This window comes from Schistocerca gregaria, chromosome 3, assembly GCF_023897955.1.
Source record: "Schistocerca gregaria isolate iqSchGreg1 chromosome 3, iqSchGreg1.2, whole genome shotgun sequence".
NCBI lineage: Eukaryota > Metazoa > Arthropoda > Insecta > Orthoptera > Acrididae > Schistocerca > Schistocerca gregaria.
Window position 1 is genome coordinate 870,112,604 of NC_064922.1, and position 23,292 is coordinate 870,135,895.

Consider the following 23,292-nt stretch of genomic DNA (forward strand, 5'->3'; position numbering starts at 1 on the left):
ACAAGAAGGCTTTGAATGAGCAGAGGAGGGGCAATCTGGAACCAGTATTGTTATACTAATCTCCATGTACTATAGCAGTAACAAGAAAAGGATGTATGTAAATTTACAAATTTTAATCTAATAATGTATTGAATATTGAAGGTCTGTTGATATTAATGCCAGCTAAAGTTCCTCAGGATATGAGTACTTTCCAATTTCTTTCAATTATTCTTTCAAAATTGTTTTTAATTATTTAAGCAGCAATTTTTAATCATTTTCCATTGTATATTACATTTACGCACCCCCCCCCCCCCCCCTCCCCCAATTCTCCTCTCTTCAGACACTATTCAACACACACACACACACACACACACACACACACACACACACACACACACACACACAAAATCACTGTGGTCACATGTATTTGAGTTGTGCTTGCGGAATTGTGTATGTTCTCTGTTTCAGAAGACGACATGTTGGTCTAAAGCTCACATGTTTAGCAGGCTTTTTAGTGTGCCTGTCAGCAACTCAACATCTCTGTATGGTGAGTGCCATTCTGTCCTTTTCATAATATTGTGCCATTCTGTCCTTTTCATAATATTCTCATTATTCCACCACGATACTCCATTGTGTAAAAATCTAATAAAGTGTATACAAAATTGCGCTTATCTGATTGAAGATAATAGAGAGACAAATTTCCATAAAAACTGTATAAAAATACATTCAATGGAGCACCATTACTATCACTGCAAATTTTTAATGAGATGGTCCAGTAAACCTGGTACTCTTCCAGGTTTTGTGATGAAAGTGAACTTTTTATGAATGTAAACAGAGTATGTTTTCAAACAGATGTATTTTTTTAAAACAACCACTGTTCCTATAAACAACCATCCTTCAAACATTGTGCAAGATGCCAAAATATTTTTTGTTTTCAATATTTTTATGATAATTATTATTCTGATGCTTGTATGTAAAATACAACATTGACAAATGAAGATGATACTGTTCAAACAAATTTCGGGATTGCAGCCGGTTGTCGTTCAATACTTCGCACGATATTTCAACTGGGCACCTGCCAGTCATCTTCAGGTGAGCCGTCGCAGACTCAAATTCACAAAGATGATATTGAAAAATTCTTATATAAATTAGACTTGCCTCCATTAAAATGCATTTGAAATTATTCAAATTTTAAAAAAATTCTAATTGTAACTCACATTTTATGTTAATTAGATGTAAACATCATTTCATAAATTTAGTCAATAGTATTTTACGTCATGAACTTTATTTAAAAGTTGTTCCAAATGTTCTCCCAGTAGAACTTCACCAGTTTCTACCTGCCTGCCCTTTTAGGTCAAAGGCTGTTCAATCCAGTAAAAATTGCCGAATACAGCATCATGCAACTTTCCCACTGTCTTTACTGAATAAACTTGCGATTCCATGCCACTATTTAGCCCATAATCTGTATGGGACGAATGTCTAATGTGCAGTTGCTGGAGTGTCCTGGGGCAAAGAGGGCTGTTGTTTCTTTCTCTCTCAGGTTCAGCGTTTGAATAGAGCAGATCTCTTCTGACTAACCTTAGCCCAGAGCAGGCAGCTTCATGCCATCAGCCTCTGAAGTTTTCCGCTTATTAGGACTGGCCACCGGCCACACAGACGTGAACTGCCACCTATCTCATTCCTTATTCCTCATTATTTAGATCTCAACTCCAAGACTGACAGTCAGTCTTTGCCTCATTCCCCAGGGCAAACCTCATCTTTATACCATAATTTCAGAATATACCATGAGTTTGCTGTAATTCTATCTTTTCGTTTCAAATTAGCCTTTCTTCTGGCACTCGCATCTCATCCTGCTCCCACATCTTCTACATCACTCTCCAGCAATCAGAGCCATCCTTTGTCACTGACACCAGTGAGGTAACATTTTGACTGTTATACTGTGCATGAATAAATCAAATTATATTTATTGATTTTATGGTGCTCATCCACCTGTCTCTATGTACTTGCTGCCCCACCAATCGTTCTGCCTTGTCATTACAACCTGCAGTGGGATAAATAAACTCTCCAATTATCCTGCCCCCATTGCAACTGGGATCAGAAGTGGGCAGTAGATTTGTGCTAACGTCAACAGCCATGGCATACAGCACCATCAGCACACTGGGGTAAGCACAGCAACTGTTTTCATTTTTTTTCTTCTTGTGCATGTGTAATGTGAATGCACTCATTGTAATTTCTTAGGTCATAGTGCTCCCTGAAAGGAATCGGGCCTTAGTGACATGCTCTACATGCCATAGGTGTGGGCATTAGGTTAGGCCACGTCATGAATGCACATGTCTATGAGCAGCTGTATGTTTCGGTAGTGTTACTGTTGGCTTCTTTTTCTGTTGTGCCCATTTTGTTTCTCTTGTTGTGTTTTCTTTCTGTGTACTAGATAAAGTCTTTATAATGACTGAACAAAAAACACAAGGGGTTACTGCACAGGAGAGATACAGTGTTTGTCAAAGCATGTGGCTCAATTGAGAGCAAATAATTTAGCTGCTCCACCCTAGATTCAACTATTGGTGGCTTAGTTAATTCTTTTTTAGACAAGACAGCAAAGGATACACTACTGTTTATAGATAACCTGTTTACAGCTGCAAAGTTGGGATTTTGGATGGATGAACAGTTGCAAATGATCCATTTGCACTTGAGAGGGGAAGCAAAACCTTGCGTGGTGCACCATGAGAACCAAAGAGTGCTCAGTCTTTTAGAGAACACCGTGATGATCTGGTACACTGATATCATCAATATTTCCTTTTGGGCCTTTGTCCAACTCCAATGTGGGGTTGGCCGTGTAGCTATGGGTTTTGGCAATGTTGTTAGGATGCCCTTCTTGTCACCACCCTGTGAGTCACAACCCAGCGAGTCATGTAACTGAGGCGGGGTGTGGGAACCAGCCTGGTATTCACCTAGTGGGATGTGGAAAACCACCTAAAAACCACATCCAGGCTGGCCGGCCCTCATTGTTAATGTGCCAGGCGGATTCAATCCGGGACCAGCATACCACCTGAGTCCAGGCTAACCTGGTGGCTCTGATCTAGTACAGTGATATAAGAGGCAAAATAGCTGCAGATACTGTTGCAAACAATTAATTGGGGCATCAGTAACAAAATGTTCTGTTGCGAATTTTGTAGGCCTGGACAGAATACAAAAGATTATGGTGATGGTGATGCCTGTCAATTGACAGACAGCAACAAGACAAATAGTATCATTCTACAAGGAATGGAACAAAGGGTGACAGGTGCATTTCTAAAAGAACTGCCACCTCATGGGTAAAGAGAGGTCTGCACTGAATCTCCTAAGGACTTGCCTGATGCCATGGGCACATCAATGGCACTGGAGGAAACAGATATGGTAACAAGAGTCCATATGAAATGCTATTGTTGTGGATGTTCAGGTCACATTTGGAGAGAGTGTTGTCAACCACAGTGTCAGAGATGTGGGAAAGTGGGACACTGAAAGTAAGATTGCAGAGCTAAAGGGCTGTACAACACATGGTAGATCTCAGGGAACATTGTTCCATCTGGGGAAGACTGTTAGTGACATGCTGCCATGAGGTTTGTCTCTCATGAGGGACAAACCAGTTAACTGCATGCAAAATCACTAGGGATCAATTCACATGATAAAGTATCACATGGTACAGTGTAAATACTTTGGATGAATGTGGGAATGGAATTACCTTTAAACGTTTTATGTGTGGTAGAACTGCTGGAAAAAATGACGAACTAAATAAAGAGTGGTGTTTTGTGCTCAGAAGTGTTGTACATGTACTGGAAATAGATGGTGAACAAGTACCACCTACTGGTATTGTTAATTTTGGGATCGAAGATGTAAGTTTCTCTAAGGGATTATTAGTTACCAATTTAGATGCTAGACAGAATAAGTTTGGATCTTAGCTATGAGTAAGCCACTAGTGCAACTGCATTAAGTGTGGAAGTAGAATATTTAGAGGGAACAAAAAGGTTTGCAGTGGAGGAATTACTGTTGGAATTTGAGGACTTATTTAATCCTCATGGCCCATTACCAACAACACAACACAATGCAGAATTGCTACCGGGAGTCAATCACCTGTGTACCTTAAGACATATAGGGTGCCCCATCACCTATAACTGGGGAATTGAGGAATTCATTAGCCAGCAATTACATGATGTAATGTTTAGTAAAGTAACAGCTCAAGGAGTGCGCCTTGGACAGTATGAATAAATGACCCCATTAGTTCCTATAGAAAACAGTGTTATGCTTAAAACATTATAGCTTGGTATACACTTACTATTCTGAAAGATTTAGTGTGAAATCCCACTTCAGTTCAACATGCTTATATTTACTGCTCTAGGCAAACTGTGTGAATGTCCATGCTCTTGGATGTATGACAATTCCTGATCAATGTGGCAATGCTCCTTTCTCCATTTGTGCTCTACAAAAGTGAGATGTTATAAATCCTTTAATACTTAGCAGATCTATATTAATGGTCGCATGATGCTCAGAGGCAGATTATGTCAACTGGGTTTGAAGACTGACTTGTCAGTGCAGATATGTAGTTCAGTAATTTTACTTCTCAGTCCTCAGATATTTTGAGGCAATAAAGATATCTAGAATTTCACACTGACTGACATAAAATTGGGTTGAAACAAAATTTCTGTGAATTACTGAACATGTTTAACCAATAACTGTTGGTGCTGATGCAGGATGTCAGAATTATGTTGTTAAGTTTCTTTCTCAAACTGATGTTATGGTTTGATCCTAACACCTTTTAAAGCTTTATTTATTTTTGTCTTTCCTATCCTTAAAAACATGCTGCCCTGACACCTGTAACCACTGGTGCTTTACTACTCGTGACAGTGCTTCCACCCTTAAGTGTTCCTGCTGCTCGCTGTACACCAAGTATGGACCAAACTGGTCACCCTAACGAGTAATTACTCATTAAGAATATCAGCCATTGGACAGCCATTAGACACTGTTGTTCAAACTGGGTTAACTTACCAGAAATCAGAATGGAATGTACATACATGTAAAATATATTTTCAGGTAATTTTCAGAAATAATACCAGTCTGAGATCAGATGGATCGGATCTTCCAAAGAGGGCAGGCGTGTTATGCCACAGCTTTTTAATTTAGCATTGTAATCTGTGGCCAAGATGAAGGGATGCTGTCACAGCAGTGTGATATATGAAGCTACAAAAAGGCCGAGCTAAAGTGATGAGGACTCCACCGTGCTCCAGCAGGACTAGTTACCATATTTCCAGACTGAATATGATTGCCTGGGCTGGATTATAGCCAATACAGCAAACTGCAGGTGCCAGATTGTCACTGTGATAATCTGTAATGTCATATGTCCAAGCCTGGCACCATGCCCCTTGAAAAAGAATGATGTCCTGCATAAGAGGGATGGAACAAGCAACCATAAATACGTGTTCCAACTATGCAATGTCTCTCAGTGCCTGTAGCTAGAGGTACACAACAGCACTTGTCGACCTGATCTACATATACATTTATATGATTCCTCAGCAATTAACAATTAAGTGCTTGGCAGAGGGTTCATCAAACCATCTTTAAGCTGCTTATCTACTGTTCCACACATGAACAGTGTGCAGGAAAAATGAACACTTAAATCTTTTAATGAGAGCCCTAATTTCTTTTATTATGATGATCATTTCTCCCTAGGTAGGTGGGGACAACAAATTATTTTCACACTCGGAGGAGAAAGTTGCTGATTGAAATTTCATGAGAATGTCCTGCTGCAGTGAAAAAGTCTTGGTTTTAATGAGTGCCATCCCAATTTGTGTATCATATCCATGGCACTCTCTCCCCTATTTTACATTTAAACAAAATGAGCAGATCCCACACCGCTCAGAAATATTCCAGAAGAGGGTCGACAGGCGTACTGTAAACAGTCTCATCAGTAGAGGTTACATTTTATAAGTGCGCCAATAAATTGCAGCCTTTGGTTTGCTTAGCCCACAACATTATCTATGTGATTGTGCCAATTTAAGTTATTCATAACTGTAATCCCTAAATATTTAGTTGAATTTACAGCCTTTAGATTTGTATCATTCATCGTGTAACTGAAATTTAGCAGATTTTTTTTAGTGCTTATGTGGATGCCTTCACAATTTTCATGATTCAGAGTCAATTACCGCTCTTTGCACCATAAGGATATCTTGTCTAAATCATTTTGCAATTGATTTTGATCGTCTGATGACTTTACATAATTCTAAATGACAGCATCATCTGCAAACAATTCAAGAGGACTGTGCAGATTGTCTCCTAAATTGTTTATATGAGATATGCCACCAACTTACTGCTAGTAGACACACCTCTGTTAAATGCAGGCTACAAGCTCCCATATCCCTGATGCTATGGGGAGCTGATCAGGTGCTTCCCAGTCAGGTGGCCATATGCTGGCTGAATTCTACCAGCCATCATGGAACCACTACAGCCTTTAGGCCTTTATATTCTTTAGGTGCAGTAAATATGTCAGCCTTTAATCAAATGTTAGACCCAGAAATCTCAAAGATCTTTTACATTTGAGAACAGTGTCCCTCATTTTAAGAATGGTTAGTTTAAAGGAGTAACAGGAATGATTAAAATAAACACAAATATATTTCTCTGAGGAAAATTTAAAACCTGTATTGTATGTCCACCCCTTCAACTGTCTTTTTGTTAATCACAGCTAATGAATATTTCTTGCAATGTTTATAACAGGAGTAGACTATGGCAAACTCACCTGCACACATCAGACATTGAAAGAGAGACTTAACTGTAGACATAATGCCATTTGTTGGTATAGCAAATTGCGTCACACTTAAAACATGTCCCTGAGAGAAACTATTCTCAATTTGCTCTGAAAGAGCATCACTGAATTGATAACCAAACGACCTTCTGGAAAGTACGGAGTGGGTAGGCATCCTCAGAAACCCCATTTTTAGAGTTGTCAGATTATGTTATGCTTTAAAGTAGTGTCATGGGTCCTCTCAAAATCTAATAATATATCTATGAGATGTTGTCAGCAAAGGAGAGATTGTTGTACTCCTGCTTCCACAAGGGTCAGATTGTTGAGGGTTGAAAGATACCTCCTAAACCCACAGTCAAACCAATTAAGTAGTTTCTGCTCTTCTAGGATACAGTCAAATGTTGACTGGCCATGTATTATAGAGTCTTTCCAAGACAGCCAGTGAGTGCCACACACTGGTCTTTCCTGATTTCAAGAGTACTACAAAATTTACATCACCCCATGAGTCGGGAAACTCTCCAGTCAGCCAGATTTTATTAAAAAGAAATAAGATGATTTAGTTTGCTTTCTTTTGAGGTTCTGTAACATACTGTAGTGAATTCAGACTTAACCTGGTGCAATCTTCTTGATCTTGGACAACACACATTCTAACTCCCCACACAGAAAAGAAAAAGGGGTACTTGTATTCCTTTGTGTTGTTGGCATCGATTCCAACCATCCTTCTAAATTAATGGGCGATGACAGTGGAAAGTTGGATCCTGGTTTTCAGTGGCAGTGGTCAAACTGAAATGCTTCAGTTGCTTGTGCGATTTCTCCAGGTGTATGTCAGAAACACTCTTACTTCAGAACAGCAGTTATCAGTGGCCTGACATGTTTGCTAAATATCCTTCTCATGGACGTTGTAAGTTGTACAGCAGGTGGTTACCATTTGAACCATCATAAGGCTGTGCATCTGGCCCTTGTTGTGGAGTAACAATTCCGCTATGGGACTTTATGGCTGTTAATTTGGCCTGAGGACTTTAGGATATATGCGTAGGTGGATCACTTTTGTAATGCAATCAACCCAGTTCTGGATGCTGTCTCAGTGTTCAAACAGCCAGTTGGCTATATAGCATCCAGTTTTCTCAGCTAAACATCCATTGTGGTGCCTTCCTTTCAGAGATTGTTCCATGTGAGAGGTAGGTCCAGATGGGAAGTATCACTGGAATGCTTATCTCTGAGCACTTCCCATTATGCTGCACCTCCAAGAGCCGGAAAGCAGAAACTAAGGTCTTTCTACCAGAATTAAGAAGACATACTCTTCTTACACAATGAGGCTTTCAATTACTCGACCGCTAGGGCAGGTAGATGTAGGCCCCCATAGCATATTACATGCATTAAAATCTCCAACAGGTAGAAATGCCAACAAAGGGGAGAAAATTTTGGAATTTTACCAACATGTTCTCCTCTTTACTCACTTCCTGGTTTTTGGCTTTAACTGACAGTTGTGTTGCAATAAAAAAAGAATAAATAAATAATTACTACTAAACATTATTACATATGCATATGAAAACACTTTTTAAATTGATATAACATGATTGCATTATTAGAAACGTTCTGTGCTTATATGAATTTTTTAGGCTATCAGACTTCATTTCTTACTTCTTCAATTGTAGCTGCAGGCAGCAGACTCCAAGTACACCAGTGCTTGTCATAATTAAGAAAATCCTCTTTACTTGGTTTCACTTCACTTCAATAAAAAATACTTAATACTGGTATCAAAATTTCTTATTTCTTTCTTACTCAAAACATGTGTGATACAAAATATTTGTAGCCCATCATCCTCCGCACGACACTACTTAACAGAACTTCTACATACAAGAGAGTGTAAAAACAAAATCATGTAAAAAAATTATATATATATATATATATTAAAAACAAAGATTCCAAGACTTACCAAGCGGGAAAGCGCCGGCAGACAGGCACATGAACAAAACACACAAACACACACACACACACACACACAGAATTACGAGCTTTCGCAACTGGCAGTTGCTTCGTCAGGAAAGAGGGAAGGAGAGGGAAAAATGAAAGGATGTGGGTTTTAAGGGAGAGGGTAAGGAGTCATTCCAATCCCGGGAGCGGAAAGACTTCCCTTAGGGGAAAAAAAGGACAGGTGTACACTCGTACACACACACACACATATCCATCCGCACATACACAGGCACAAGCCTTGTGCCTGTGTATGTGCGGATGGATATGTGTGTGTGTGTGTGTGTGCGAGTGTACACCTGTCCTTTTTTTCCCCTAAGGGAAGTCTTTCCGCTCCCGGGATTGGAATGACTCCTTACCCTCTCCCTTAAAACCCACATCCTTTCATTTTTCCCTCTCCTTCCCTCTTTCCTGACGAAGCAACTGCCAGTTGCGAAAGCTCGTAATTCTGTGTGTGTGTTTGTGTGTTTTGTTCATGTGCCTGTCTGCCGGCGCTTTCCTGCTTGGTAAGTCTTGGAATCTTTGTTTTTAATATATTTTTCCCATGTGGAAGTTTCTTTCTATATATATATATATATATATATATATATATATATATTGAAAACAAAGATTCCAAGACTTACCAAGTGGGAAAGTGCCGGCAGACAGGCACAATGAACAAAACACACAAACACACACACAGAATTACTAGCTTTCGCAGCCGATGGTTGCTTCTTCAGGAAGAAGAGGGAAAGACAAAAGGATGTGGGTTTTAAGGGAGAGGGTAAGGAGTCATTCCAATCCCGGGAGCGGAAAGACTTCCCTTATGGGAAAAAAAGGACAGGTGTACATTCGCACACACACACACACACACACACATATCCATCCGCACATACACAGACACAAGCAGACATATTTAAAGACAAAGAGTCTCTTTGCCTTTAAATATGTCTGCTTGTGTCTGTGTATGTGCGGATGGATTTGTGTGTGTGTGTGTGTGTGTGTGGTGTGTGTGTGTGTGTGTGTGTGTGTGTGTGTGTGTGTGTGTGAGTGTACACCTGTCCTTTTTTTCCCCTAAGGGAAGTCTTTCCGCTCCCGGGATTGGAATGACTCCTTACCCTCTCCCTTAAAACCCACATCCTTTTGTCTTTCCCTCTCCTTCCTGAAGAAGCAACCATCGGTTGCTTTGCCATGCTATCATATTTAACGTCTTTGCCAATGCTTATGATTGATTGGTGTTTTATTTTTTATTTATTTTCAACACTGTGGGCCCTGAGCCACAGCGCATGAAGCTCTACCACAAGGCCTAGCTGTTTTTAGCATATTTTAATTTACTACAAATCTTAAATTGTTTTTGTTATAGTAATGACATTACCCTTACTGAAGAGCCTGAACTTTCTAGTATGAAGCTATGTATAATATTTTGTTCTTTTAATTAATATTTGCTTTCATGAAACTTTCAATTATAGCATTGTTTTTGAAAAGAGGAAAAAATTGGTCAAAGATATATGCACTTAATGTTCAGAAGGAAAACTACATTATTTTAAACAAGAATTTTAATAATTATTTATACTGCTTGTTTTATATACAGTAACCTCCTTTGGCTTTATTTTAAGATGCAATTTTGGTCTTTGTATGATAAACTTTAAAACACAATAGTATTCACTACACTGGTAGCTTCTGTCTTTGCATCACACTTTCCCAGTAAGCTTCTTGCCTCTCAGAGAACACACTACACATTGTTTTGCTTCTGTTTCTTGCCTATTTCTGTCTCAAACTTTTCCAGAAAATGGTTTCCAGTTGATAGTCTGGAGAGTCCCGAGGTATCAGGTTAGGGTTCCAGATCTCTACTGTCTGCAAGACCTGCACAGATAGTTGTCATAAACTGTGATGTTCTGAGGCATCTTCCAGTTACCTTGTTGTACAATATACTTGAATTTATTATCAACATTAGTATTATGTGGAATGACTTCTCCACCACTTCACAGTTTGATGCTCAAAAGCCCCGTATGATAGCCTTTGGTCTGATAAGTCGACACCCAACTTGGTTTTATTGTAGTCCACCATACAAGCTGATTTTAATATCTCTCTGCCTCTCTTATCAATATACATCACAATTTCAGCAGTGTGCCTTGTACTTATCATGTGCACATTTCTTTTGTCCTTCCAACAGAATACCAAGATAGTTCCTTTACGCCTAAAAATTAGTTCACTTCACTGAAGTTTCTGATCTCTTACAGCAGAAGGTAATCCCTGTCTAGATTTTCTTGTAGTTCCCACAAGAGCAGCTTCCAGTTCTGAATGGTATTGTATTTGTAAAAAAACTGACTTGTTCCACGTCCTCGTGAACCCAACACAATTGGACCTATGGAACATGAAAGCAAATCAAATCAAGCAAGGACTGGACTGGTGTACAATCTGTCGGTAAACAAAGTGTAGCCTTTTCCTGACAGATTCCCAAGCAATGTCTTTTTGGGTGTCACTGTGTCAGACTTCTCACCCGCATAAACAGAAAAATTCCAGACATAACCTGTCTCTGACTCTGACAACATGTACAGTTTTATACCACATTTATTTGGCTTATGTGGCATGTACTGTTTGAAATCCACATGGCCACAAAATCTGCACGTTTCATCAATTGTAATGTTTTGAGAGGGTGTATATGCTCACTGGAAATTAGCAGACACCATATCCAGGAGGGGTCTCACCTTGTGCAGTGAGTCATAGCCACCGTCTCCTTTTTTCTTAGCAACTGAATAGTCACTGATGTGAAAGTTTCTCAAAATAGAAATAAACCTGTCACAGCTCAGGATGTTTGGACAGAAATTACATGACACAACAATATTCTTAGACCAGTGCTCTCGTATACAGGGTCTCACGCTTACACACATATGGACTACAATTGCCAGAAACTTTATTATTTCTATGACAGTAATTCCTCTCCACTTTGATAGCGAGCAGGTAGGGGAAAGGGAATTTGTACTTTGTAATTTCCTTATGTTTTGTTGTGCATACACATTAGTTTGCTGCTTTATATGATTCACCATACTGTCTGTAAGTGAACACAAAAAGAAGTGTAGAGGTGTGCTGTTCTGGTATAAACTGGAAAGGTTGCACTTCCCAGAGTGTCATGAGAATGTATAGATATTTGGCACATGATCAGTAGTCGTCCAGCCTTCCTCAGAATCGGTATGGTGCAAAGTTCTCTGTCTCACACTCACTCTTGGTCACCCACGCACTTCAGGTGTGGTATCAGCAGGAACAATGACAATACATGCTTCTGAAGAACTTGGACGCTCGCTCTCCTCATCTGAATCTACCATAAAAGTAATGTTTGTAAATAAAATCACTTATTACAGTAGTTACATACTGAAAGCTCTTTCAATTGAAATCTGAATAAAAATATTGTGTATTTTGTTATCTGCATTCCTTACCTGAAGACTCAGAGCCTTCTTCTTGAATATAGTCTATGTCATCATCAGAATCAAGCAAATCATCATCCTCTGAAAAATCAACATCGCTTTCTTCAAACTCGCACGATAACTCACGAGCGATTTCATCATCCGTCAAACCATGCTTCGCCATGACAATGCAACTGAGCATGTGCATGACAGAATATTCCCGCTCACAAAGCCTCACAAAAAAAAAGAAGTGCTGCTCCCTTGACCATCCTGCACAATCTAGTGTCAAATACTTCAACTATAGCCTCTGCCGTGCCTCCCAGACCACTGGGAGCCCTAAGAACACGTAAAGGAATGAAGGGGAAGATCGAGCACACGCGCCTGTAAAATTGTCGATTTTTGGGCTGGTCAGGCGCACCCGTATTTTTACGGGCATCAGCTCCTAAGTGTTAATAAATCTCAATTTTACGATATCCCCGGGGGTCTTTCACCATGTACTTATACACAGTTCCCTGTTAATCTACCCAGTAGAATGTCCATTTTCTTGGAACAATGCCTTTAAGTGGACCATTTCTTCTGACAAACTATCTGCATTTGAGACTGTTGAGTTCTTTGGGCAACTGTCTTAAACACACACATACCAATAGTTTGCTATGGGTTATGACAACCCGATGCAAGTAAATACTAATCAGTACGAGTTGGCTTACATAAAAATAAATGCACCATACAGTCAAAATGTCCAGGAAAGGTAGACGATCAACTTTCTCTATTTCCCTAGTGAATTTAATTTTCTAATGAATGTAACTGAGATGATGTAAGAACTCTGTTCATTCTTCTTCTCCATGAGCCCACACTATAAAAGTATCATTTGCATACCTCCAAAATACAGTTGGTTTAAGGGCTGCTGATTCTAGCAATCTCATCAGGGGAGCAAATGGGCCACGTGTAGTGACCCTGTCAGTCTGCTCAAAAAATCCTTGGCTGAAACTAAGAAAGGCTGAAGAAAGAGTCTAGTGCAACAAAGAGTTATGTCCACCAGAAATTTATTACCTGTTAATGAAAAGATTCTGCAAGATTGACATTTGTGAAAGGTGATACTATATCATAGCTAGCTAAATGGTTTGAACTGATTAGATGGTGAGCCCTTAGTTTACTGACAAAATCATTTACGATGTGTCCATGCTTGCTAAACAGATTTCAGGGTCCTCGCCAAATCTCTGAGATTCTTTTGGATGCAGAAGGTACATTCTTCTCTTCTTATGACAAAAGAAAGATTTTGATACAACAGCTGTGCCTTGTTACAACAAAATGCTTTTATTTTAAAACATGCATGATCAGAAGGACTACCCTCCAGTGCTCTCTGTTAGATGGGCCTTTTCACTGCACAGCGACCCACACAAAACACTGGGTGTGATTTTTTGAGGATTTGTGGAAGCGATGTTGTTCTCATGAGGAGCTAGGGATATAGAAATCCACTGATACAGACCACCTTATAAAACTGAGCCACGACAGGTTCCTCATTGGTAACTGTATTGCCTCAACAACCATCCACACCACTGGCATGTAGCACATTGTCATGCTAAGGGTCTTTAATAGAGTTTTGTAATGCCCTCACATTTTTGGAGGTTTAACGTATGGTCTTTATTTCATATGACACACAACATTCCACTGCCACACTGCATGGTGGTCACTAAAAGCATATGGTTACAAAGAACTAGTGTCACTCACCAGCCCAACATAGACTAAGCTCCCTGAGATGATCACTATTTGGCACGACCCCAGAGGCACATGTGACTTATTGACTGCCACCAACATGGTGAGCTTTACGTTCTAAGATTTGATAGTAGTACTAACTCGCAACTCCGAAAACACACACACGCACACACACACACACACACACACACATACAGTAAAGCTATCTACTAGGCATCTCGATAAACAGGAAAAAAACTAATAATCAGAGGTCTATAACATGATCTGGATGGGGTTAAGGATATGCAGATATTCTATAATTAAAGAAAATGAGACACTAATTACAAAGTAATACACACAATTGTTTGTTCTCTAATTTTTCAGACGTACCTTAAGCTCTTTTGTTGCGATCTTTCCTGTGCCCTTAGTGTCAAACAAGTGGAATGCTTCCAGCATATCTGCCTTCTGTTCCTTTGTTAGCTCAAATGTAGTTCTTGATCTCTTATTGAAAAGAGACTTCAATGTTTTCTCAGAAGAAGTCTGCAGAAATATTTTTGTGAAAATTAATTATTAATAGTTAATCAAGAAACGTTCATGTAAAATAAAGTTTCTGGTATATAGGTTGATGTTAAATATGGGTAAAACTGTCTTCAACCTGAAGATTGATTTAAAAACTGCACTTCTTTACCAGGCTTGGACCAACAAATTAAAAGGGAACCTACAGTTTGGTACTGACTGTGAATCATGAAGAAACTTGGCATTTTTCACATTTATAAATCACTGACTAAAGGTGAAAAAGGTACAAGTAATAGAACAAATCCTGTCATTGAAAAAGCATTATGAACTCAGTGCATTGATAAGCTGATCAAGAAAAAGTTCATATGATCTGAACTTCATACTATCCTCTCTGTTGACAAAGTCTCCACTACTGCTGTAATTGAATGAGTGGAGTATTTGGCACAGCAGCTGTTTGACATATTAAAATTCATAACCGTTCCTTGAAGCAGATCTGCTAATGATATTTTTGAAGTCTGGACTCATGTTGAAGATGAACTTCCCCACTTCCTGCAACAGCTCAAGTTCTTAACACAATTGAAACTCATCCGGTACTTTTCCAAATCCAAAGCAACCTTTCTTTTGTGCTGATTCCATCACAACAAAGATCACTTGCAAAACTTAGTTCATATAAAATTAATCAATATAAAACAATACTTCCCTTCTGACGGCACCAGCTGTTCCACAGCAAATGCTCGCATCCTCACAGTCTTGGAATCCATGGCCAACATTTTGCCCCATCGCTGAACCCCTCAACACTTACACCAAGAACATCTCCCAGGTTTTCCTCTCCCAGAATAACACCATAGATCTCATTCAGAAACAAATCTCCCATGCTATATCCACCTCTCACCCTCCAACTATTACAGCTTCCACATCCAGAAAACCCAGATGCATCCTCCTTGTTACACACTATTGCCCATACCCCAGATGCTGCAATAAATTACTCCACTGTGGATATTAATTTTGCAAATGAAGTCATGAAACAAGGTCCTCTGTTCCTGATATCCTCCCCACAGCACCTACCGTGATCCTCTTAACCTCCATAGCATCCTAGTCTAAACCATGTGACATTCTCAAGCCACAAGGTTCCTACCCCTGCAGTTGTTCCCACTGTAACACTTACCATGTGCACCCACCAGTTACTCCACTCTCAGTACTGGTAAATGCTATGATATTAAAGACAGAGCAACTTGAAAAACCAATCATTTTATTTTATCAACCAACTTGTGTCCACTGCATAGCATTTCATACAGGAATGATGCTCGACTGGGAGAGGGCATACATGGATATTGAAGAATTGTCCACCTTGGTCGGGGACACATAGTACCTAATTGCTGAAAATGCTGCTCACCATGACTCAAGAGACCTGACCGTCTGGTGCACCACACAGGCATATTTGGGTTCTTACACCCTGTATATGGGAACTTGCACTCCAGCACACCCTCAAGTCCTGAAACCCTCACAGACTCAACCACTGTTGACCCATTCCTCCTCCCCTTTATTCATAACTATCACAATTTTTCATTTTGTATGTCTCATTATAATCCTTACTACTTTCACATTTTAATCACCATTCCCCTCATTCTCTTTTCAACCCCCTCCACCCATTTCTTAATTTGATTATTCATTTTTCTTCCTCTAACAAATCTTTACCTTTCACTTTGCATCATCATCATCATCATCATCTATGGACATCTACCAGTGTACCATTTTTGACTTCTGACTGTCTCTAGTGCGTCTCTCCCTTCATGTTTGTCTCCTTTATCCTCACACCAGATGGATCCCTTTCATAGTGAGGTCCCAGACTATCCACAGATCCTCCTTGAGGAAGGAACTAACAGTTCTGAAAACTACGATATTGTGTGTACTTTTACATGTATCTATTCGCAGTACTAAATATTTTTTCTCCTGAATGTAAATACTGGTCAGCAATTCCATCCTGTATTTTGTTTTTAAGGAAAAAAACCTAAGGATTGACTGGTGACTGAAACACAGACCTCTGGATTTGCAATCTGAGCCTTTCTGCTGAGCCACAGTAACACTTATTATCATCACAAAGTTACACTCTTTTACAATAAAATTATTGCAAGATAGGTATTCTATTTATGAAATAAAAAGGAAAAGAATGTCTCAGTTAAACATAGAGTAGGATAAGTATTTTACGAAGGATTCATATTTTACTAATTTATGAAATTAAAAAAAAAGATTGTGCACCAGATAACAATATTTAACTCTCACCTGAAATACTACAAAACCAAAGAACTTGTTTCATGGCATAGTGACATTCAATTAAGGAAGAAATGAAGTCTTTGGTTTCCTGATGATATTCTTACTGTCAGAGATGACAAAGGCCTCAAAAGAACAGTTGAATGGAATGGATATTGTCTTGAAAAGAGGTTATAAGGTGAAATTCAACAAAAGTAAAATGGAATGTAGAAATTCAATCAGGCAATGCTTACAGAAGTTAGATTAGGAAATGAGATGCTAATAGCAGTCAATGAGTTTTACTATTTGGACAGTAAAATAACTGACAATGGCCAAAGTAGAGAAGAAATAAAATGCAGACTGGCAATAGCGAGGGAAACATTTAAGAAAAAGAGAAACTTGTTAACTTATAATACAAATTTAAACATCACGAATTATTTAGGAATAAAGGAGACAACTCACCGAAAGGCAGAAGCACTGAGTCATCGATAGGCACACAAACAAAAGGTATGCAGCTTGCTAGCTTTGAGAATTCATGGCCTTTTTTATAGCAGTAGGAAAAACATACACACACTCACTCACATGTACATGCCTATCTCCCTACATTGCGCTCACTCTACTGTCAGCTCTTCACTCGACCATGGTGAATGTACTGGGCACACACACACACACACACACACACACACACACACACACACACACACACACACACACACACACATGCACACACAATTGGGTGGGAGCTCGCAAGTTACCTGCTCCTCTCCCACCCCTCCCCCCAACAGTGTGTGTGTGTGTGTGTGTGTGTGTGTGTGTGTGTATGTGTGTGTGTGTGTGTGTGTGTGTGTGTGTTTTTCCTATGGTTACAAGAAGTAAGTGCATTCGGAAAGCTAGCCAAGCTACACACCTTTTGTTTGTGTTCCTAACGGTGACACAGCGCTTCAACCTTATAGTGAGTCATCTCCTTTATTCCTAAATAATTTGTAATTTTCAACCAGAACTTTCAGAATTTAAACATTAGGAAGTCTTTTTTGGAGGTATTTATATGGAGTGTAACATTGTACACAGGTAAAATGCGGACACTAAACAGTTCAGGCAAGAGAACAGAAGCTTTTGAAATATGGTGCTACATAAGAATTTTGAAAATTAGATGGGTGGATCAAATAATTAATGATGAGGTATTGAACAGAACTGGGAAAAAAATAAATCTATGGCACAACTTGACTAAAAGAAGGGATTAGTTATGAATACAATCTGAGACATCTGGAGATCATTAGTTTTGTAAGGATTAGATTAGAAAATAAGAAGAGTGTGAAGATGAAACCTGTAGAGGGAGACCAATACCTGAATTCAACACGCAGATGAAAATTGATGTAAGTTGCAGTAGTTAAGCACGTATGAAGAGGTTTAAGAGTCTTACAAAGGACAGACTAGCACGATGAGCTGCATCAAACAAATCTTCAAACTGAAGACCACAACAGCAGCATACTGAGTGTGAAACAAATAAAGCAAAGAATTAAAAAATAAATAAAATAAAAAAGAGAAAGAAGAAAAGTGACAAGAGACAATTACCGTATATCGATAGGCAGCCACACAAGTTCAGACAGTGTGGTACTGTTCCACTGCTGGCAAAATGCAGAGTTGGACAAAGGTTTCGATTGGTTACTGTTTCTCACTCAATGAGGCCAACTGTTGGTTTAAAGTCTGTATGTATTTATTCATTCACTAGTGCTCTGCCCTGGCTTTGCGTGGGTAGCACTAAATATCTACAGCCTGATGATGTGTGTTACATAGCAGTAATAAATTATATTCATGGGCCTTTCTCATCTACATCATGCTTTGCAAGCCATCTAATGGTGTGTGGTGGAGGGTACTTCCGACACCACCAACTGATCCCCACCTTCCCTGTTCCACTTGCAAATGGCACGTTGGAGAAGATCATCAGTAATCATCTGTATTAGCTATAATTTCTCATTGGGGTCATTTTGCTAAATGTATGTGGAAGGAAGTAATAAGTTGTCTGACTCTCTTGAAATTTCAATAGAAACCTCTCCTAGATGCACAATGTCTCTCTTGTAACATTTGCCACTGGAGTTTGTTGAGCACACTGATTAAACACTCCTGTGAAAAAACACGCCACTCTCCATTGAATCTTCTATCTCTCTTCTATCAGTCCTACTGGGTAATGATCCCAGACAGATGAACAATACTCAAAAATTGGTCAGAGAAGCTTCAACTTCTTTTATGACATTTCCTACAACGATGAGTTACATTTCCTTAAAATTATTCCTATGAATTTCAGTCTTGCCTCTCCTTTTTCAACTATTTGCTTTATGTGATCATCTCACTTAAGGTCACTCTGGACAGCTACTTCTAGGTATTTTTTTGGTAAATACTGTTTCCAGCAATTTGTCATCAATAGTGTAACTGTGTAGTAGTAGATTTCTCTTCCTATGTACATGTAATATATTACATTTATTTATGTTCAGGATCAACTGCCAGAGACTGCGCCATTCATCAATCCTCTGCAGGTCATTCTACAAATCAATGCTGTCTTCTGGCATTGCTACTTTCTGACAGACAACCACATCAGCTGCAAAGAGTCTTAAAGAGCTTCTGATGCTTTCTATTATATCATTTATATACATTGTAAACAATAACAGCTCTATCACACTCCCCAAATTACATTTACATCTGTTGATTTTGTTTCGTTAAGAGCAACATGTTGAGCTCTGTCTGTAAGAAAGTCTTGAATTAAGTGAAAAACCTACCAGGATGGAGGCACGCCTTGACAATATAATTAGCTTTATCTGTAGGAATCAAGTAGAGTGTGATACCATCAAATGAGGACTATCTGACCATGATGACATATGGCTCAAAATTGGAAATCTGACTCTTGATGATACCAGGATGCTAACTACATATAGAGCTCTCAAGGAAGAGAACAATGAAGTAATGAGAAATGAACTGAGTAGAATAGAAGGGGCTAGAATACTAACCATCAACAAAGATATAAATGAAAACTTTTCTGCATTCATATACAATATAAAAAATACATTAGACAATATCTGTTCTCTTATCACTAAGGGAGGTAACCCTAGCAATATGCATAAACCACAACACACAAAAAAGTGGCACACCTCACACCTCAATAAAATCAGAATTCTTCTACTCACACTGAAGGACAAAATTGAAGGCAGTCAAGAAAACAAGAATAGGTATATAAACTTACAAAAAATAGACAAATCTGAAATTAAAGCAGCAAAAATGAAAGCAAATGAAGAATTATTTTAAATTCTAAAAACAAATGCAAAGCTGCCTGGAACATAGTTATAAGTGAGATAAACATGGGAAAGGAAGAAATCAGTGCCCTAATGAAAATTAATTATACAGACAAGATAAAAAACACTTCATATAAGAACTTAAATAACAAATTCCAGTGAAATTAGCTCTAAACAAAAATTTGAGATTTCCATGTGCATGTCACATATCACACAGTAAATGTATTGAAAATAAGACAATACTTTGCAAAAAAAATTGGTTATTTTTGGGAGTAAAAAAATATTACAGATTGAAAGACTCCACCAGCTTTGTCACAAAACTGAAGTAGTAAAGTGATAAATAAAGTGGCTCACCCACGGCAAAAAATTTCAATGCAAGGAAAAGGCAGTTGAGCAAAAAACTAAAACATCAAAGAAATACTTATTTCAGTGGCTATATTAGAATTTATAAAATGACTAGCTTTTTACCTATGGGTTCACGCCCGTATGTGTTGTGATATACAATTACCACCAAACCAGTAATCAAAATAAGATTATATGTTCCAAATTCAAATGACAAACTTTTAACAAGTGTTTGTCACTTCAAGTTGAAGTTGACAGAGTTTTATTCACATATAACCTGGTAACAAAAACACTCACCTAATTTTGTGATGTAGTCCTTCATATTGATTTAGGGGAAGGGAAGGGGGTCTGTCTGCATTTTGGTGCCTAGAGAAATCTTATGAGCGAGTTTCTCTAAATAATATAGGTGACACCAGGCCTGTAATTAAACTTTGATGTTTATTACACTTTACTTCTTTGCACAAAAGTTTGAGATAAAATTGTGGCTTCTGCTGATGTGGAGCCCAAACAAATTTGGATATGTGTACAATAAACATGGTTGCCTTTGTAACTCCAGCTTTTCTCTTTTATAACCTATTATTAGATTTGTTAAATAGGTTAATTTACAATAAAAATTGAATTTTTATTACTTTCCACATATTATTTGATTACAGATGCATTTGCAGAATGGTGCATTGTTTTCTTTATTTCAACAGCAAGTGTGTCACATACACTATTGATTTGTATAAGTCGTTGAACAATATAAGAAATAAAGGGTTACTTAACTTGTTGATTATAGTAAGGTTTTTTGCTCTCAACAATTACATGGTTTTCTGATCTAAAAGTACAAACAAATTATGAAATTAGTTTTAAACATAAGAATTTGAGATCAAAGGAAATGTGCAGTTTTTGAACTTTTGCTATTGCAATTAAACATACTACTGAGTTTTCTGCTATTGGTACTTTTGTATTGGACAATTTGGTTTAGAGAAAGAAATCATATAATACGTGTTTCAAAAATATGCAAAATCTGGCATCATGACAGTTCTTATTGAGCAATATTGAACATTTCATAATGTCCAATACATCACATATATTGCACATATGTATTTCTGATTCTCACGACCTGGTATACAGACTGAACATCACAAACAAGAAACAAACTGGACTTCATGCTTTTAAAGTATCCCAAGTCAACTAAATAAATGAAAGAAATACCAACAGGTCGTAGTAGAGGTATCCTACTCTCACAGTACTTTTGTACCAAAAATGAATCATGTAAGTTGTATCAGACGAAAATACTCTCCTTCGGTACAACGGCGTGTTCTTCGGTTTGCTTCAGGAGGAGACCGAAGAGATAGTATAACATGAAAAATATTAGTTCACCTTATTGTAATATAGGTAAGAAGAATTACTTAACTTTGCACAACTCATTTCCACAGGAATATCATAAGTACTTCCAACTGTATATGAACAATGACATATGACTTGATACAGACAAAATATAAGTCTCTCATTCAGATTGTATCTAACAATAACTTTCACATAGTGCTCTGCCTAATACAGTGATCAAATAGCTGGCTTATTAGAAGACAGCATTGTCATCTTACTCAATGATTGCAGACTGAGCTGAATTCTACTACACTCAGCCATTAGTAAAAGATCCGTTGAAGCATAGCAAAATGTTTCTCAGTGTGGCTACACTGGTGGCGCTCATTCATCAATGTTGCTTGCAGTGACTATCTGTTCTTGTAGTTATATTGAGAGGTACCAACCTCACTTTGACACCTCGCTCTTCAGATGACACCACAATGTATATACCAAATTTGACTGAAACTGCTCCAGGTCTACCTGAGTTAGGCTTTTATATCACCTCTGCCCTCAGCCGTAGGGGTGGGTTTCCAGATTGCAAGTGATAACCCCTACACTTATAAAAGGTAGATGGTTTCTAGCAACACCGTTCTTTGTCCAGATAGTAAATGATATGTGTATAAAGCTTAGTTGAAAGCTGTTCATTGGTTTAGGAGAAAATGAGGAACATACCTACATAAATTTTTGTAATATACAAGAGGTTATAATGGTACAGCTCCAGCTAGATTCATATGAAATGTCTGCTAACACCTTTTTTTTATGCATCCGGGTGGTTTTCGGATGATTCAGTACTTGATGGAGACTTTCGTGTGTGTTTTGGATGCATTATTCAATTCAATTTGCCAAAATACTGTTTATTATTTGTAAACACATATTTAATATTCTGAAAGGATGTATATTGCTGTAATTGTCTATGGATTGTTGTTGTTAAAAAAATTATGTACAGGTTCCAAATCAAAAACCTAGCTGAGAAGTTGAAGTAAGAGATATTTAGTAACAAATGTTAAGAGGCTGTGGAAATTTTGGAATAAGTGGCTGGCACCTCTAATTATTTTAATTGCAGATGATTGGTGGGTTGACACAGAGAACCTCATTATATTGAGAAACGGGTTAAAAATTATTACTAAGTGATGTATTTTCATTTTTTATCTATTTTTATGTCCTCCTCTGTAATTAATATCCTTTGCAATTACATTTCTAATTAACTATCCAATTGTTTACATCACACAACTTTCCTATTGTCATAATTTGAGGCCTTACAAAATTATTACAGATGTAGTCAGATAAAGCATGAGATTTGTACTGTTGTTGAATGTTAGAGACCAGATCCAAACTGTAATTAATTATGTAGCTAACATAATACAACAGACATTATTGTAATTAAAGTTCAGATCAATTTTCATATTCAAAACTAATGATAATACTATAAAAAATATGTCAATTAATATTGTATTTTATAACTTATTTGTCTGTAACATCAGTTTCTTTATGTTTTGTAAATTTTAACTGTAATATCAAAATTGTACAAAATTAATAATGGGTTATTTTGAAATTTATTGTTAAAATTCTACATAAAGCAAAGCAGCGATGCTGCCAAGTGTCAGTCAGTTAGTTGTTGCTTTGTCAGTCAGTCAAAGAGATCTGTGAAGTATGTCAGTCAATGTTTTGTTAACATGACAAGCATGCAGTTCAGTTGTCAATAAATTTTGTGAAGTTGTAAACTGTTATATTCTTTCATCAAATGAACTCCAGGCAAAGTTAAGTT

The 23,292-nt window shown here is 38.0% G+C and overlaps 1 protein-coding gene and 1 long non-coding RNA gene across 2 annotated transcripts in view; one reads left to right on the forward strand and one right to left on the reverse strand.

The window, feature by feature from the left end:
• LOC126354910 (uncharacterized) overlaps positions 1–23,248 on the forward strand; it is a 64,909-nt gene extending 41,661 nt beyond the window's left edge. Inside the window, exons 2-4 of the long non-coding RNA XR_007565392.1 lie at positions 448–526; positions 1,012–1,071; positions 19,044–23,248. This is a non-coding gene — a long non-coding RNA (uncharacterized LOC126354910). The remainder of the gene's footprint in view (positions 1–447; positions 527–1,011; positions 1,072–19,043) is intronic.
• Positions 1–23,292, reverse strand: part of LOC126354909 (uncharacterized) — a 131,108-nt gene that overhangs the window by 90,479 nt on the left and 17,337 nt on the right. The window contains exon 2 of the mRNA XM_050004980.1: positions 14,182–14,331. Within this exon, the coding sequence (XP_049860937.1) occupies positions 14,182–14,331 (150 nt within the window). The remainder of the gene's footprint in view (positions 1–14,181; positions 14,332–23,292) is intronic.